Source organism: Cucurbita maxima, unplaced genomic scaffold (assembly GCF_002738345.1).
Source record: "Cucurbita maxima cultivar Rimu unplaced genomic scaffold, Cmax_1.0 Cma_Scf00030, whole genome shotgun sequence".
Classification (NCBI taxonomy): Eukaryota; Viridiplantae; Streptophyta; class Magnoliopsida; order Cucurbitales; family Cucurbitaceae; genus Cucurbita; species Cucurbita maxima.
The window spans coordinates 2433169-2451655 of NW_019272046.1; the positions used below are offsets into that span (position 1 = coordinate 2433169).

Here is an 18487-nt window from a genome sequence, read left to right on the forward strand (position 1 = left end):
TCTTTTCTTTCTTAAGTGTTATTTTTTTAGAACGCATTTATATTCTAGTTGAAAAATTCTATTTTAAATATCTAACCATTTAATCTTTAGTTGTTAAATAAAAACAAAACTAAATATTTATTTTAGTCTTTAATTTTTTAAGAAAATTATTATTTCGATCGTTAAATTTATTTTGTTTTAAACATATTAATAACAAGATTTCAAATATGTATATTGATATACTGACGTATCAGGTAACAAAATGATTTTTTTATTTTTAGTTTAAGAATGATGATTAGTGACTAAAATGAAACATACCTTAGATTGTATATAAATACTACTTTATTCCTTCAATCTTGAAAACGACACGATCTTGTGACATTTTCTGTTTGTCTACCTTTTAGATAGACGTTCATAAGAAACTCCATTACTCCATCATCAAAAATTTCAATTCGACTCGGGTTCAACGAGTCGATAGATTAGATGAACAAAAATTTTGGCATCGTCCAGCTCTCGGATCATATGCCATGTTAATATGCCTCCGCATTTCATGAGGGGCTATGATCATAGGTTGGTGTTCCGTGAAAATGATGGCAATGGCATGGGCTCTTGCGGACGAAGGATCATGAGCACACCAAACATTGCAAGCATTGGGAGGACAAGAAGCCACTTCAGGAACTTGTAATAATACACATGGAATGTGAGGGAGAACTCATCTGAAAAATAGAGTCCATTCTTGTCAACCATCTCCACCAAAACAGTGGCTGTGGTCCTTGCACTCACTGTCGGCAGTTTAATCCGATGCTTGCCTGGTTCTTTGAACATCTGGTTCTGTTTTATCCTCCTCTCTCCCTGGTAATTGCCAGGAACCATCAAGGTTGTCTGCAAGTAAGTTGTAACGCAATGTTCATATCAACATCTACTAATCTACAAAACAAAACCATGGAGGTTTGGAGTGATTTACGGTAACGTTATATGGTGCTTGAGTCCCAGAGGGGTTTCTGTAACGGTCTACAATCTCGATCTCCATCCAGAAGTTCTTGCCTTCCTCATCACGGTATGTTCTAGACGAACGCGAAACGAAAATGCCTTCACGGTTGTGCCGGACTGCAACATTGTTTCTTCCTTGATTAGCTGATCTCCATGCCTAAATCAAAAGATGCAATATTCAGTCTATGAAGACTTGAGCAAAGCAAGGTTCAGATCATCATAATACCTTGAGTGGATGATGAGGAGAAGGGGTTGAAAAGCAGAAAACATTTCCATTCATGGTTGTGACAATAAGATCAAGATCGTCTCCACCATCAACATTATCAGCAAGAACCATACTATATCTGCAATGGAAGAAAGCATAGAGAGTGAACATTTAGATGTTTACAATGCCAAATGATTATAGAGAACATCTTACGAAGTCTCGCCGATGTCGATAACATCGGCACACGATGTAGGTCCATCAATGAGATATAGATACCCATCAAATGATGATGTGATTAAAGTAAGTCCCTTCTTTTTGTCATCACGTTTGTTCAGATCAACGAGAAGAATTTGATTCGTTACTCTTCCATGCGTTCTATAGGGGTATGGACGAACAAATGATCCGTCCTTGCCACTTAGAACATATATATTTCCTGATACTGTTGGCACCACCACATCAGTATCACCGTCCCCATCGACATCGCCAACGGATGGACCCTAAGAACATAATTTTACGCATCAAAACTATGATAAATGTTATTCTACAAAAGAACATATCAGATACTTCATAGCAAACAGAGATCTCTAGGATGAACCCGTAATTTAAGTTAAGTCATGCATGAATGTGGCACCATCAGCTTGACATGGACAACCTTACATGCAGAGAGTAACGAACAAGAAACCAAAGGTGGTTCTCACCTTTGGTATGAGGCTTTTTAGATTCTTTTCCCAAATTTCTTGACCTTGAGCAGTCCAGGCAGCAACATTTCCATGTGAATCGGTAGCCACAAGTTCAATTTTTCCATCATCATTGATATCAGCTGCAACAACTGCTCCCATAATATCAGCCATTTGAAGAGGAAAGTTTTCTCTCACCTTGCCTGCACACAATAAAAATCAAGATTCAAATTTCAGGAAACTAGGAAGAACGATTACACGATAAAGATTTCAATGTCAAGAATGAGTGAACAAATTTAATCATTGAAAACTAAGAGAGAAGAAATTAGCAAAATCAGGGGCCCATAACAAAAAGAATGAACCGAACCATTAGTATAGTATTTCAGAGGTAAGTGCTATCTCCTAAACAGAAGGAAGAAGAAGAAGAAGATTGATCAGTAATAACAAAGAGCACACGGCTCAAAGAAAGAATGCTTTCACAAGATCTCAAATCAAGTAACTATTCCCCATTTGTCGGGCAAAAAAGTGTAAACATCAGAAAGATAATTCAAAGTTGAGAAGAAACAGCCATAAGCTACTTTAGAATAAGCCTATGCAATATTTTGAGGATAAGATATTCATTTACATCTTTTCCAATTTGCAAGAGTATAAAATCCCAAAAAGGAAAATTTAATTATAAAAAAAATCAATATATTGCCCAATTTTATATGCAATAGAAGCATATTAAGAGCAGACACATAAAGAACAAGAAAATCAGCATTCAGAATCAGAGAACAAGAAAATCAGTATTCAGAATTAGATTACCATGATGATCCAAGATGTAGAACAAGCCAAAAGAAGTTCCAACAAGAATATCCAAATTCCCATCACCATCCAAATCAATGACAGTAGGGGAGGAATATATATAAGCAAGAAATTTTGCAGAATCTATGCTCAAGTCTAGTTCAGTTATCCACTTCACTTGCTTCGAATCCAGATTGAAAACAACAATGGCACCAGCAACATATTTCCCAATATCAATATCGCCCAATTCTTTCATGTGCTCTGGGTTGTCATAGTACCTATTATCAAAAAAGGTCATCAATTTCCTAGACACACAATACCAAAATAACAATTGATGCTTCAAGAAATTAGAATCGATGCCCCAAGAACACTGCAAAAAGTGCATGTATGTACATTTGAATATACACCATTGTGAAACTAATTTCGAATAAAACATAAAAGAGTTGATTTGGTTTCCATTGTTTTCTTAATCATTACGATTAAAAACCAAAGACAAGAGACCGCATCACAGGGGACTCACTCATGATCAAAAAAGTATGAAACAGCTGCAATCATTTCAGACACTCCATCATTGTCAATGTCAGCTATGACCTGGTGAAAATTGACGAGCCATTTAAAGACAATACAATGAGTCATATAAATAGTAGGGAACGGCACAGATGTTCATTTGAAGTATGAAAGTTAAACAACTTACAGGAGTGCACAACAAATGTGCGTCAATATCCACATACTCCTCTACTTTTTCATGCTTAACTTCAGTCCACTCCTCATCTCCCCACGTGGATCCATTGTTATAATCATCATCTTCTTGATTGTACTCATCAGCCAGCTCATCATTTTCGTGGAATATCTCAAATGATGAATCAGCCTCTGCTTCCAAAGCTTCTTCACTTTCAACGGTGGCAACATGAGCATCTCCACTACCGTCTTCCTTGGACCTAGAACCATCTTCTTGAGATTGTTTGGAGTCACCATCTTTCAGAAGTCGTCTACTGATCCCAGTTCCTTTCTTACCATCAAGTATTCCGGCACGATTCGTAGAAGTATTGTTGGTCATGCTTGTAGGTAGGACAATATCTGGTACAACATTGCTGTCGTTTACCTTACTATTATTCACCAAATCTGGATCATTCGGCTTTTGTGTTGATTTGGTAACTGAAGTTTTTAGTTCAATCGCACTTTGATTCATCGTGGGCCCGGTTGAATGGCTTAACTCTGGAATGCTTTTATTTGTTTCTAAAGGAACAACAAATGGACTGTGATATCAGTTGCCTCATCTCATGTGGTTCATAATATTATTTTCAGCCATAAAATCAACATCCGCAAAGGTGAACAATAATTTTCAGGAAAAGACGCAAATTAATCATCTGAGGGATAAGATGCACTTACGAGCCATTGATTTTGTCTTATTTGCTTCCATGACAAGTTGTTCATCATGAACATCTGGATGAAACCGATCCACTGGAACTGAATTTAGATTCACATACCAATTCTTGCTCACACGGCGACGTGGTATCTTTAACTTGTCTGGCATCATATATCCTGACACCCTAACAAGAATCAACATTTTATAGGGAAAACAAAAATAAATACTTTACAGCGGAAACATAGACAAAAAGAAGGGATGGTTTTCGCGCAAGGATGCAAAGATAAGCACCTGAAAAAGAGTACTTCTCCATTGTATGTCCCCAAAGCTATTTCCCTCATACCATCTTTGTCAATATCATATAGAAGAGGACTAGCGTGCACAGTTGATTGATGGAAAGCAGGCCAGCCTAATCGAACATGCATAGTTTTGAGTCTTTTGACTAATGAGTTGCTTTATCAAATACAATGCACAACTAATGCTCTCCAAAGCTTTCCATGTTAATGCAATATTTTTCACAACTCGGCCTTTTTCATTTTAAAACATAGATCACTGTTTAAGCTACGGTATAAAGCATATGAAGATATCATCAATAAGAGATCCTTCAAGAACAACTTTTACCTGGCATTTTATCTCCATCAGAACCTTCAAGAACTTCAAGGTAGTGAACAAAAGATGGAACCACTATCTCAAGTTTCCCATCACTGTAAAACAGATAAACTAAAAACTAAAAACTAAAGCTAAAGTAAAGAGGTTGCACCCCAAGTGTGAAGAGTGATAGCATTAAAACTCCCAGAAATCCTTAACACATTGGCTAAGCTTCACGTCGTAAGGAATGTATAATGAGAGGCTTACTATACCTGTTAACATCAGCGATCAAGGGCGTGGCATATATGCTAGAACTCACTTCCGTTTGCCATCTTAGCTCCAAATTCTTTGGACATTGTGTATTCAACAAAGCATCCTCGTCTCTAACCAAAGATCGAACGTTTTTTTTAAAAAAAAATGTGTCAAAATTTGAAATCAAACGAATCATTTCTCGTAAAAATCTCAATTGCGCTTTAACCTTACAAATCCATGACAAGACAAATAAACAACTAGACTAACTGCAGGTTCCTCAAGACGAAAATGAAACGATGAAACAGCAGAACACAACTTACATCTCAGGATATCCAAGGACATCATCGGAGGCTTCTTGCTCCCGAAGTTTGTTTTCCTTGGCCTCTTCACCGTGAATGCATTTCGACCGAGCAAAGAGAATTAAGCAAATCCAAAGAAAAATCACGGAGAATTTCATGTGTCCGCCCTCACCTAAGGAACGACAGAAAGAATCGAAAATTCAAAGTCGACGCAAGAACAATGCAAATTCAGAGGATCGGCGTAACTGCAGTGGCGCCTTTGCTCTGCCGGTCTGACATGAAAAGATTGTAGAATGAAATTTATAGACATTATATCAATATGGTTATCGTTAACTGAAATTTAGATTTTTATTCTCGAAAATTAACCTTCTTAGGATATAAATTAGTAATTAAAATTTAAAATTTTTATCTTCAAAATTTAAACATTTTAAAGATTGAATAGACATAATATTTAAATTTATATCATTAATATCATTAATTTTTAAACAATTAAATATAGGATAGATCTTTTATAAACAAAATAAAAAATACATAATATATTAGACATTTTTAAAACTTATATATGAGATAAACTGTTTTTTTAGTTAAAAGTAAATAAAATTTATATCACAATAAAAAAATATAAAAATTATTTGACGAAATATACATTCTTATCGTTGAGATTTGAGTTTAAAATATATATGGCCCCTAATGACCAAAATGAGCTTTCTCTTTCGAGTGTTTATCGTCTATTTAGAATTTTTATATTACAAAATGATTTCTCTAAATTTTAGTAAGAATATATGCTAGTAAGATTGTTCAACTAAAATATGGAGAATCATAAACCATATTGAAAATGATCGTAAAGACAAGATTGGACGACATGTAGTTTCTAAAAGAATGAAAATAATGAATCTGGAGACATTTTCAATGTGCATGAAAGAACCCGACACAAGACCCTACACCAGCCAATGGACCGTCATGTGAATGGTTCGTCAAGCACTATCAACATCAGAATGCAATTCACAAGCCCACAATCAATAGATATTTTCCTCTTCCTCTTCAAGCTTTTCATTCTAGACTTCCCCTCGCAATTTTAAAATGTGTCCACAAAAGAGGTTTCCCCATCTTTCACATCTACTCATTATGGAATCTCACATAAACAAACTCCAACATATGAATGGAATTTACAGTTTCCTTTCCAGTAGAAGATGATGCCCTTTTGACTATTATTGCGTATAGAAATTGTAACAAACCGGTTCGGGAATACAAAGACAACAGGCTATGGAACAACATCCATAGCTCTTGTTCTTATTCTCAGCCTCAAGAACTTAGCTCAAAATAAAGGTGTAGGGAAAAAGAGGCCAAAACAAAACAGAAGGACACAGACATGTTCATTACGAGTAAAGGCTGCTATTCACAACAGTTAAATGTAAAACCTTGCTATAAAAACTTGGCTCAGATTTACTTAAAATGACTGCCTTAGTTGCTGTGCTTAGCAATAATTCCTAAATGACCAAAAGAAAAATACTAATATACATGATGGATCCTAATCCTACATCTCCTCACCTGGAAAACAAGGAAGAAATGAATTTCAAAGCCCTAATTTTGAAGACATCTATCAAGTGCAATAACTGGATCATACAACTCGCCAGCCCTGCACCACAAACTAAAGGATAGTACAAGGAGAAGCTAATGGTGGATATCTGGGTCACCCTTTTTAATAATATATATGCACAATTCTACCAAGGAGAGACATCATAAAGCTGGCAACAGATTGAACAAGCAAGCAAGCAAAACATGTGGGGAACACCTTTTCAGCAATTTCATCCAAAGATTACCAACTAATACTGCTTAATTTCTGTATTTGGGCACACGTCTGTCTAGCTATCACCTCCGTCGTGTTGAATTTGTATGTTGAGCCGCTTTACTATCATTCCTTATCCTATCAGCATACATGGGCAAGCGTATTATCTCGTGAATCTCCTTCAACAAATCCTCCTCCGTGATATTGTCTCGAATGCTGCGCATGACCTATTTCAAACATCAAGCAGTCTTAGTTGATGCAGGGTTTTTTTTAACTATCAGCAAAGCTTTGTATCAATTTGGCAGTAAAGGAACCTTTTTATAAGTATTGAAATCATTAGGAGTTGTTTTGTCTGTCCTGATACGCATGCAGACCCATACTTGCTCATCAGAATCCCAAGAACACTCAACAATCTTTCCTGAATAAAAGGAGGGATCGCCATCTGCAAAAACTTAAAAATAAGATTTTAAAGAATATAACACTAGACACTATATATATAAGTAAAGTATTCATCCCCAGACTATCAAGAACACATGAATGTAACATCTGATATAACAGTGTGCCCATGTTGCTCAAAAGCCAAACAATATCATATATTATTTCCAGATGATCCACTTTTTTATAGATAATTTATCAAGACAGTCCATGCCAGCATGTTCTTATATGACAAAATTTCTTCAACCTTCTAGCAGATTTGAAACTGGAGACTATTAACTGATCTTACAATATTTCCTGTCAAAAGTAGAATACCATGCAACAAACTCAAGGATTTTAAACCAAATGACCTGGTTATCCTGGAATTTTTGCATAAATTATGCAACCTTGAGAATATAGTTGCGAAGCATAGCTGGGGGTCAGAATTATCCACATATGCAAGAGCATGTGATCATCAAATCCCAATTACTCAACCAACCGACATTCAGCTACATAATTCCAGTAGCAACTACAAAAAGATAAATGAGTACGAATGTGGATTTATGAACTCATTGTAACACAATCCAGTAGTTTAAGAGGCAATGCAATGGGAGAGAAGAAAGTTTTATAGTCGTTAGATTGTGTGGCAACTTCTAGCCAACGCTAGCAGTAAAGTTTTGTCAAGCGGGTTCAACTTAATGAAAGAATTTGTTTCATGATCTGTCCAGCAGGTTCACCTTAGAAGGCAGATCAGACTCGCACAAACTCTTCAATAAATCTCTTCACACACAATAATTTAATACTTTGTTCGATCTATAAGCCCCTGAAAGGACCTCAGAAGTAATTTTACTTCATACCCTAAGTCCTTGACAATCAAGATGATATTTTCTTCACACAAATTTTGCAGCTGTCCACAATTGGATGTAAATGTTCATTTTAGTGGCCAATAAACATACAGATAATTAAAAATGATTTAACTGACTAATGCAAAGAGAACAAGTTGAGAGACAAAGAGGCAAAACTATTTGCATCAACCTTTGAACTTAACCCTATTTCCATCCATCATTTTCCTCTTTCCACGTTCGAACAAAATAAGAATCTGAGAATCATCTTCACCCAACTGTCCAGACAAATAATTTTAAATTACTTCACCGTCAACTTCAGCTGCAGATATCAAATTCAATTCTAAACAAATTACTTACAACCTCAAATAGGAAGTCGACTGAGTTCATTTCAGGATATTTCCACTTCAAAAGACCCTCATGAGTTCGAGGAACATAAGCATCATCCCACCCCTGGAAAAGAAAAACATTTGTGCAACAAATGCTGATAACAAATCTCTAAATAAAAGGTAGGGACAATGTCAATTTGAACCCCTAAACATTGTAGGTTAAAACAATTAAAGCTCTAAACTAATAATTGAATCAATTAAAACCTAAACTTCCATGAAGAATTAATTTAGACCCAATGCTCAAATTTTTTAAAAAAATTGTAAATGCATAATTTGCATGAGTTTAACACTTCTGTAACAGAAGGCATTAATGCAGTAATAGAGGAAAATGTTGGGAATCAAGTGAAAAGTAGTGAATTTCATTAATATGAGTTCTTTGCATCATTTCTTCTTTTATTTTTATTTACTTGTTTAATAAGAATTACATGATAATTATTCTTGCTTAGGATTTTGAAAGAATAATATTATTAATTAGGTAATATTGAGTTGATTCCAATGAGATCAAGTCTAAATTATTCAATTATAAAGTTGATTTCAATTATGATAGAATTATTTGTTTAAGATTTTATTTGAGTCACTTTCCAATTTTAAGGGTATAAATTTATTGTTTCCCTAGAAGGTAAACTTCCCCAATGCTAGCCACAAACAGAAAACAGAGTATAAATCCAATATTTAAGAAGCATAGAGAAACAATGCAATTAAATAGAGATGCCACAAGAGATTATACGCTTGTAAACTTCGAGAATTAACTTAGTAACAAAGTTTCCTGGAATAAAAGATGGTTCAAGTCCTATAAAAAATGAAAAGGTCAGTTCACATTTTATTTACTAAAAAAATCAACTACCTGAAATATTAGACCATCGGCATCATGTGAAAGCCTCGGTATGAACTCCTTCAAAAGTTTGGTAACTGTAGAGAGCAACCAAAAATCTTTCCTCCTCACCTAATGAGTAATTTATGTTGAATCAAATAGCCACATCTAGAAGAAAAGGCATAACAAGAAAGTATGGATACACACCCTAAATGGCTCTAGGTCATATCTATAATGAAGGTTTCTGCTTTGGTATATATTCTGGCGCTCATAATTGCGAGGTTCAATCACTTCTTTCTCAAGCATCTTCCATCGTTCATAGAAAGGACGCTACACAATGGCAAGCTATTAGAGATATAAAAAGGAAATAACAACTTATCACTAAAGGATACATGGCAAGCTATTAATTGAACGGTTTATTCATTGTGAGTTAAGAGATCTAGATAGAGCATCACATATAATCTAAGTCAGGTAAAAATACGAGAAGGAAATGATAAACCTACCACCAAATTAGAAATTAGAACACGAATACTAATGCCTCTAAAATGATTACTTGGCTAGAATTGAACTGGACAATCAAACACTCAGAAGCCATAGTTAAGTCTGTGGACTCATTAGTGCCAGCAAGTTGTGCAATGCAATAGAGGTGGCAAAAACCAAACCAAAGCAAAACACACGCGCACACAAATAATAATAATAAAATAAGCACACCCAATTGAAATTAAGCAATATTTTTTTGGTTAAACTACATTAAAAACATAAGTTTTCCTACATTAGGAGCACTTTCCTCGCTAACAAATATATAAATCAAACCTCAATAACTGAAACATGATTAATCGCCATCATATCATAGATAAGGTATCTTCTCTCCTGCTTCTGCGAGTCTGGCACAGTATCGATTATCATTTCTCCATCAAGTAGTGTAAAGTGGTGACTTTTTTCAACTAGTCCCTTGAAGCCAAAATTAATAATATATATCAGATTGAATGCTGGTACAATTATACAAGCACATACACCTTCAGTGTAGGATCGGGCAAACATACATCATTCGCATTTCTGCAAGGAAATCTCATTTGGACTCTTCGAAATTTAAAACCCCTGTCTATCAAGTAGCATCCATCCACGGTTATGAGCATCATATATCTTGTTCCATCAGCTTTCCACGTGGCATAATAATAGCGTTGCCTTAGCAGTTGCAGATTGTCTCTGAATAACATAAAAATAAAATCAAACTCATTATCATGAACTGAATTTCAACAGCAAACCAAATCAATAAGAACCTATAATCAATGGTAGCTTACGAATGATTACTCAATTGATTCTTTGCTTAATTAGTCAGGATAAGAAGCATTGGAATTACCAAAGAAACTAAGTGCGAGGATGTCCACCGTAGCACAGAAGCAAAGAAGACTACAGAGAAAGGAGGTCTAATTTCCAAGATTCAAACACAAAAAAGCATAAGAGGCGGTAGCAGCTATTAGAAATAAGAGATGCTTCTAAATAACAAATATTACTTGAGAAGTTATTTACTCAATATCATAATATTGAGAATCAAAGAAATTAGTCCTATACTGCTAAACAAACAAATCAAACAGTGAGCTACAAAATATATTACAATTGCAATTACAATAGTCAGAACTCTTTAATTATAATCGAGGTTACAAACTATAATAACATCACAAAATATTTTCTAAGTTAAGTATAGTTCAGTCGCACCCCTTCACAACCAAAAGAGAAAAATAAATATATAAATAACCATTCTAATAGTCAGAACTATAGCATCAGAATCACGAAACGCTCAGTATCGTCAGTAATTGAGTTCATTAGGCAGCAAAAAGTCACGTGAAGGACTGAAGAGCAAATAGCATGCGAAGTACTTGAAAACCTTATTAGAGTTCCAGACCACCAGACCAAGCTATTTAAATCACCTTGTTAAGGATCCAGAATTTGTATTTCTTTCACAGGAAGTAGTCTAAATATCGATCATTTGAACCTTCAGGATAGAACCTTAGCCAAGACTGTGTACAGGCCCGTCACTGGCTAAGTGGTCCAAAATATACTACTCTTCAGGTATATATCTTCTTAGGAATTTAGCCAATATATGTATCATTAAGGCGAGGATTAACTGTTCTAATATTTCAAAAAAAATCATGAAACACCTCCATAGTGTCCTTCACTATGTTCCATGTTTTTTTTTTTCCAATAACTCAAAAGAACAACCATCTAGAACAAATAATTTTATAATATAAGAAACAAGTAATTCATTGATCAAGACCTCAAACAATCCAAATAATTGACGGTAGGCAATGGTTTGTCCAACTCAAACAAATGCTACAACCGACCTGTCCTCCATGTCATGTCTAGAGGGAAGAAGCTAAATTCTCTCGTTTTCAGATAAATTTGATTAAAAAATCAAATATTTCCTACTCAATCTACTATTCAACACGATGTTCCTACTCAATCTACTATTCAACACGATGTCTACCATCTTCAAAAAGTTTTCAGTTGTAAAATTTCTCTGCCTTTTTTTTCTTTGTAATGAGAATCCAGCTTTCATCAAAATGAAATAATACAAAAGGGGCAAGTGAAAAATAGCCAAAGCCTCCAAAAAGTAACTAGTTATACAAAAAGGGATCCAAAGCCATCAAACCAACCCTAAAATATAGTTATAGCATTAGATCTCAATACAAGTACAACCTCTGTCCAAGACCTCTCATCATCATTGAAAATTGTCCTAATTCTCTCAGCACCTTCTCCATCATAAAACAGCAGCATATGTACAAAGTGAAATGAACGCCAAAAGAATATTTTTAATAAAAGCCCCAAATCTCTCTAGAAAATTGACAACTCCAACTGAGGTGATACAAGTCCTGCAACGCACCCCTGCCAAGAATAAACCATTGCAGCCCCAACAAAATGAGGAATGCCTACCCATAGAATTAGCTCTCTCATGCAAAGAAATTGACCTTCAAGAACAACCATGACAATGAAAATAAAGGAAACTAAGGAAATTAGGGCTAGACAAAATAAGGAAGAACGAAGGATTAGGAACCATCTCGTGAGGACAAGGGGACCATATGCAAGTATCCTGGTTCCTGGAGTGGCATGAAGGGCATCTAGAAAAAAATAATTAAAAAAATGAAGAGTAGTTATCCACCAACTCACTATCTAACAAAGGGCGATAGTAGAAAACCAAATTTTAACAAAGAAGAAAAATCATGATTTCTTTGGCACCTTGTTCGCGTCAACTGTAACGACTCATGCCCAAGATTCGCCACCTATTGACCCAGAAAATCCTCTGCATCCCTTGCGACATTGTTAGGTTGCTCATTTCTCGATTCTAAGAGTGAAGACTATCCCCACAAACCAACACGAGGCCTTCCAACATGCTTTGTCTTCATTCACATGCATCCTAGAAAAATTTCCAGGTCACCTAACATAGAATTGATTAAGCCACCGAAAAGGCAGGTGCACTCTGTTGGTATAACTACTTTCAATTCGTTTAAGCTTTTCTTAGACACTCTATCCTCCCAAATGTTCTCATTGAATGCGGTCTTCAATTCATTCATGTACCACCCCCCCACCTCCCCTCTCACTTGGGTGCCACATGCCCACTTGCTTCCATGTTGGTTCATCCTCGAACCACACCTTACTGGGAGGGGTACCGCCTTGATACCATTTGTAACAACTCATGCCTAGGATTCAAATCAAGATTCAAAATTTGAATTTGGTGCCTAATGGCCCCTACAACCCCTAACATCCCATGCAACATGGTCAAGTTCTCATTTCTCTCCCCACAAAACAACACAAGTCCTTCCAGCATGCTTTTTTCTCACTCACATGCATCCTATAAAATTTTCAAAAGATCATCCAACATACAATTGCTCCAAGCAATGCACGTTTAACCTTGGAGTTCCTATGATTGAGTCACCGAAAAGGAAGGAAAACCTTGTTGATATAGGTAGTAATTTTCAAATTCTTTTAGACCTTTCTTAGTCATTCTATCTCTCAAATTGCTCTCATTAGGATGTGATCTTTGGTTTATTCACGTGCCTCTCCTTCACTCGAGTGTCCCACCACATATTAGCATCGCAATTTCTTCATAAGAAAAAAAAAAATTCAAATCAACCCCTCCCACCGAGACTCTCATAACCCCAATCATAAGTATGCTGGGCCATGAAGCAAATGTATTGACTTCAAGTATAATCGCTTCGTTGTAGTAACTACTAAAATTATTAATAAAATTAGAAGAAATTAGATTTTGAAAAACTTACTAACGAAAAGCTAAAAATGGCCTTTGACTCACTATGCACAGAATGTCACACGAAGCACAAAGGCATTTAGAAGTAGAATTAATTAATTTAGGAAAATGATATGAAAGAAGATAAGGAAATTTTATGTAACAGGACCTGTTAAGAGACACTGGATGTGACCCTGGAAATTGCAAATTTGCTCTTGCCTGAAAAATAAAATATTTTGAATAATGAATCAAGTATAAGCTACACAAAAACTGGATACATCAGCAAGCTACACGTGTGAGTGCTTCAACTTCATAATGCATCTTATGCACAAATTCCGACTATAATTTTTTAAGCAATAGTGTTGCACAGGCTCATGCATGTTGGCTTCGGCAATAAGTTCAATCTGAAACAAATTTCAATGTCCTATTTGAAAACTCAGATGATCATTCATCATCCTCGTTTTTTGATGAATAGAAAATTGAATGAAAACAGCATAAAATTATATCAAGTATAAAATATATTCCATGCCTACCATATAAACTAACTGCTTCCAAGTTCTAAATCCACAACATAATATAAGTTGGGAACGTTACATAGTTGGTAAACATACAATTCCTAAATATGAATTGCAGAAAGAATACAAACCAACTAAAATATAATTTAAAATAATAATGGTAATAATGAACTAAAAAAACCAAAATTGTCAGGGAAAAGAGTTTCCTAATTGTTTCAGTGGTACTTTGTAAATAGATGGTTTAAGTGAACAAATTGTATGATTGTCCAGTAAGTAAAATAACTTATTATTATAATAATTAAGAGAGATAGAGAGAGAGAAGAAGAAGAAGAAGAAGAAGAAGAAGAAGAAGAAGAAGCCAAGACTCCCCATATAAAAATCCGCAGCAGTCTTATGCGAATATCAGTGAAATAAATGGACGTGAAACCATGGATTATGATGGCCATAGTCTGATAAAAAAGTGCAGGCATAGGGGGAAAGGGTTAGAGAGCATACTCCAGCATTCAATTTAAGCATTTGATAGCAAAAGTGTTTTAAAGCACGTTCCTGGTCCTCAGGTATCTCATCTCCCAATATATCATCATTTGTCATCATTTGAGTACCATCATCATGATTTTCCTGGAAGACCAAAAAAATCTTCTTAAAAACTAAAATAAAATAATCTAAATCCAAAGAATAATTAGTAGAACTCAATTAGTCCTCCCTTTTTGTCCCTTTCTAACAAAACCGTTCACTTCTCTCTCTCTTGAAAAAGGTTTTATCCCCACACCTACAACAAATGGGATCCACTAGCTCTTCTAATGCACTTGCTAAAGAAGGTAGAAGAAAAACTACAAAGAATACTGTATTGGTCAAGGGATTGGAACATGGGAAAGTAATGCACCATGGCTTAATTTTGGAACTTATACATGAACGAGTGTATGGATGAGTAGGATGGAGCCTAATGCTGCAATTATCAAAAAGGAATTGAAAGTCGACTTCTGTGTGTATTCAATTTCTATGTGCAATCTAAATATGCAAAGTGGTCAGAAAAAAAAAAAAAATAGATCTCTGGAGGCTGAAGGCAAAAGAGACCCTTCCTCTCTTTTGCTTTTGCATTTCGTTATTGCCTAGGTGTTCCCAACCAGAAAAAATACCCACGGACAATTACCCACACAGGTACCTACAAAATGCAGGATTTTCCCCCACCTACAGAGAGGCAAACTTTATGATGCACACCCACGTCACAAGGAACTTTGCTCCGAACAAAAAGTGAAAAATAAGGCAAGAGTTTCTAATTGGCACTCTTCTTTAGTCACAACCATTTCCTCCATGTCTCATGTTTGAAGAAAAAGGGCGAATGTCTTGTGGCTCTATGCCTCTAAGGCTACTCCATCAGAAATTTAATGAGAGAGCAATAAAAGTGTCTTTTAAGGAGTTCTCAAAGGAATTTTACAAATCCGTGGACCCTATTAGTTTTGCATCCTTGGGGTGCTCTAGACACAAATTCCTAATAAATTTGCAACCTACAGTCAAATTTTTCCTATCGACTATCAAGCAAATTTCTTATGTGAAAAGGCAATTTGGTACAAAGAGTTCATATCCTCATCACTAAGTAGAGCAACTTATATATGATTGCGTACACTTCTTATGTAACAGTTCTATTAATATAAAGAAATGGAAATATAGGTGAGAATGAGTACTCTCTAAATATTGCATACATTCAAAGGAGCCGCAGAACCCCCATCATCGTCGTCATCTGGAACTGCTTCACCATTAAGATCAAGATCTGAAGATCTCTTCCACTCAGGCGTGGGTGGGCAAACAACCATTTCAGGTTTTTTTTCATGATAAAAGGCATATAATGCATCAATGTAGTCTGGCTTGTAAATTCCAGGAGGCCGTGCATCGGAAAACGTTTTAAGAGCCTGTGAAATGAGGATAAACCAATACCCCCCTCAAGGGGTAGAAGACAAAACGAGAGACAAATCAATGAGCTAGACTAGGAAAAAACCATGACACTAGAATCATTTTACAGGTACACTAACTAACCTGGGTAACAGAAATGGATAATGCACGCACAAGATAATTTATGATCATATATCCAGTGCGATTATGGCCATGAGTGCAATGGACAAGAATATACTTCTTTGAATGTTTCTGACGAGAAAGGAACTGAATGACCTGGAAAAAAAACACGACATTTTAGTTAAGACCTAGGAATGTTATATGGTCGAAATAAATAAATAAATTACGTCCACACGTTCAGGTTCTACAACTTTCTCATTTACTTTGCTCAACAAGTAAACAAGTCTATACATGCACAATCACTTGAAACGTGGACTATAATTGGGTGTATGTCTATGCATATCCCAACACACTTTTTTCCCAAATCAAACTGATACACTGGAGAAGTTATGAGATCAAAGCCCTTCTCCCAGACCTTTGGTTGGAAAGGAAATTGAGATTCTTCTAGGATATGTTTCTTCCTTGGGCCGCTTGCTTTGATTCTGCTCATTTGAAAGCTTCACATGGAGTTCTCTATGCAAGTCTTTTACCAGTTTTCTTTGTTATTTGGGATGATTTTATTTTTCCTTTAATAAGAGTTTTATGGTCTTATTTTCACTCCCTTGTAGGGTTTGTATTTTTAAGTATTAATCTCTTTTCATTACACCAATTAAAAGTTTTATTTCTGATTCTCAAAAAAAAAAATAATAATAAATAAAATAAAGAAGATATTCTAAGACCTAATGGTCATTGCCAGGACATAAATGTTGCTTACTAAGTAAATCAATGGACAATAAGTTAAAGAATTGGTATATTGAAGTGACCCACATGGGTACTAGCTAGACAGTATTACACCTAAAGAAGTATTGATATCGTTCGGTTCCTTATTTCACGTTGTACCCAGTATCTAATAAAAAAAGATCAACAATCCCTTCCACTCAAAATCTAATGTATGAAAGCATTTCTAAGAAAATGGAAAAGGATTATCTGTGTGTGTGAAATAAAATGGTACAAACCTCGTAAACAAACATATTGACCGACTTGTTGTCAGGTACAGAATCTCTCCCCTTGCAAGGAATCTTCCCCCAACAAGAACAAAGATCACAGAAAATTAGTAGAGTTCAACCCCTACAATTAGAAAGTACAATTAAGATAACATGCCATATTCCAACACTCACCTTAACATACTTGATACCCTCTTTATTCAAATCTGTTGTTGTATAATAACGGTAAGAATTTGTCAAATCAATCACCAAACCGAGCTGAAAATTTAGTTCAAAATAATCTGTTATTTCAATTAGGTAAAATGAGCAAGAACAACAAATCCCTTATTACAATATTTTGTCTTTTTGTTCTCCATATACATAAGAACAACTGGGCATGTAGATGCCTTTCATTTTCATCATGTTACAATTTTCAGTGGAGAACATTTTGTAATCCATCCCTTTATCAAAAAAAAAAAAAAAAAAAAAAAAAAAAAAAAAAAAAAAAAAAAAAAAAAAAANTTGCAGTTTTTCTTTTTTCTCTTTCTCTGGTTTTTAAATATGTGCACAGATACTTACTTTCCTTCCCCAAACTCTCTGCTGATGGATCACTTGCTTAAACGAGTATCTTTTACCAGGTGTTATACAATCATTGAAGGATTCACCCAGAGGAACCTTGGAAGGAATCATGCAGCATATTTCTTGACCAAATGCAGGGCAATCCAACCAACCTAGAGATAAAAGAGGTAAACAAAAATTGCCAAAACATAAGCATAGAAAAGAAAGTTTCTTGACAGGAATGTTTAATTCGCATGGTCTACAATTTAGCATGAAAACTTAACTTAAAGCCTCAAATATATGCATGAAAAATACCCAGAAAAAATAAATGGAAATGTAAAACTTTCATGAACCTCCCTTATTTTTGACCAATTGATAACTCAATTATTTACAAATAGGTACATGCAAAGGAGCCATAACCTTCGTAAAAAAGAAGGAAACAATGAAATCCAAAAACTAAGAACCTCACCTGGGGGAAGCCTGTTTCTATCAGATTTTTGGTTTTTAGCAGGGTAAAACTGATCCCGTGCAGGTTGCTGGTGTTCATGCACCGGTCTCTCAATAGAGCGATCTCTCTTCAACCGTCTTTTTCTTTCTTCTCGCTCCTAACACAAACGAATAGATGCACAATCAAGCAGGGCTGCTCATCTAGGTATCAATGTGTATGCACTCACAAAAAGACTAAGTTTCCTCCTTCAAGTCATATTCTTTTCTTTGTATTGCTACATTCTCTCATTTTTTCTTAACGGGTATTGGCCAAAAAAAAAAAAAAAAAAAAAAAAAAAAAAAAAAAAAAAAAAAAAAAAAAAAAAAAAAAAAAAAAA

The 18487-nt window shown here is 35.2% G+C and overlaps 2 protein-coding genes across 9 annotated transcripts in view; both read right to left on the bottom strand.

Moving 5' to 3' along the window:
* Nucleotides 1-303: 303 nt before the first annotated feature.
* Nucleotides 304-5495, bottom strand: LOC111466272 (protein DEFECTIVE IN EXINE FORMATION 1-like). 3 transcript variants are annotated; one of them, XM_023110882.1, is made up of 13 exons: nucleotides 5161-5495; nucleotides 4861-4971; nucleotides 4622-4704; nucleotides 4292-4409; nucleotides 4024-4184; nucleotides 3329-3870; nucleotides 3155-3225; nucleotides 2656-2912; nucleotides 1873-2054; nucleotides 1388-1671; nucleotides 1196-1313; nucleotides 944-1126; nucleotides 304-861 (listed from the first exon to the last, which is right to left on the bottom strand). In XM_023110882.1, exons 1-13 carry the CDS (start codon nucleotides 5295-5297, stop codon nucleotides 544-546), a joined length of 2565 nt encoding a protein of 854 aa, XP_022966650.1. In that variant the 5' UTR covers nucleotides 5298-5495; the 3' UTR covers nucleotides 304-543. The 3 variants fall into 3 exon arrangements, with proteins under 3 accessions (XP_022966650.1, XP_022966651.1, XP_022966652.1); XM_023110883.1 differs by lacking the exon at nucleotides 5161-5495 and having other exon boundaries at nucleotides 4622-4720; nucleotides 4861-4942; XM_023110884.1 differs by lacking the exons at nucleotides 4622-4704; nucleotides 4861-4971; nucleotides 5161-5495 and having other exon boundaries at nucleotides 4024-4176; nucleotides 4292-4402.
* A 998-nt stretch (nucleotides 5496-6493) lies between these two features.
* The window catches only part of LOC111466182 (mRNA-capping enzyme), a 13227-nt gene continuing 1233 nt past the window's right edge, over nucleotides 6494-18487 (bottom strand). For 2 of the 6 annotated variants that reach the window (XM_023110762.1, XM_023110760.1), the window contains 16 exons: nucleotides 18133-18268; nucleotides 17685-17836; nucleotides 17301-17384; nucleotides 17139-17201; nucleotides 16168-16299; nucleotides 15837-16043; nucleotides 14632-14754; nucleotides 13791-13840; nucleotides 10425-10587; nucleotides 10195-10332; nucleotides 9589-9711; nucleotides 9415-9513; nucleotides 8542-8634; nucleotides 8375-8459; nucleotides 7240-7367; nucleotides 6494-7152 (listed from right to left, as the gene is read on the bottom strand). In XM_023110762.1, the coding sequence (XP_022966530.1) occupies nucleotides 7009-7152; nucleotides 7240-7367; nucleotides 8375-8459; nucleotides 8542-8634; nucleotides 9415-9513; nucleotides 9589-9711; nucleotides 10195-10332; nucleotides 10425-10587; nucleotides 13791-13840; nucleotides 14632-14754; nucleotides 15837-16043; nucleotides 16168-16299; nucleotides 17139-17201; nucleotides 17301-17384; nucleotides 17685-17836; nucleotides 18133-18268 (1920 nt within the window). In that variant the 3' untranslated portion in view covers nucleotides 6494-7008. Of the gene's footprint in view, nucleotides 7153-7239; nucleotides 7368-7607; nucleotides 7869-8374; nucleotides 8460-8541; nucleotides 8635-9414; nucleotides 9514-9588; nucleotides 9712-10194; nucleotides 10333-10424; nucleotides 10588-13790; nucleotides 13841-14631; nucleotides 14755-15836; nucleotides 16044-16167; nucleotides 16300-17138; nucleotides 17202-17300; nucleotides 17385-17684; nucleotides 17837-18132; nucleotides 18269-18487 lie in introns of those variants that run through there. The other 4 variants (XR_002714339.1, XM_023110763.1, XM_023110764.1 and 1 more) reach the window with 4 other exon arrangements.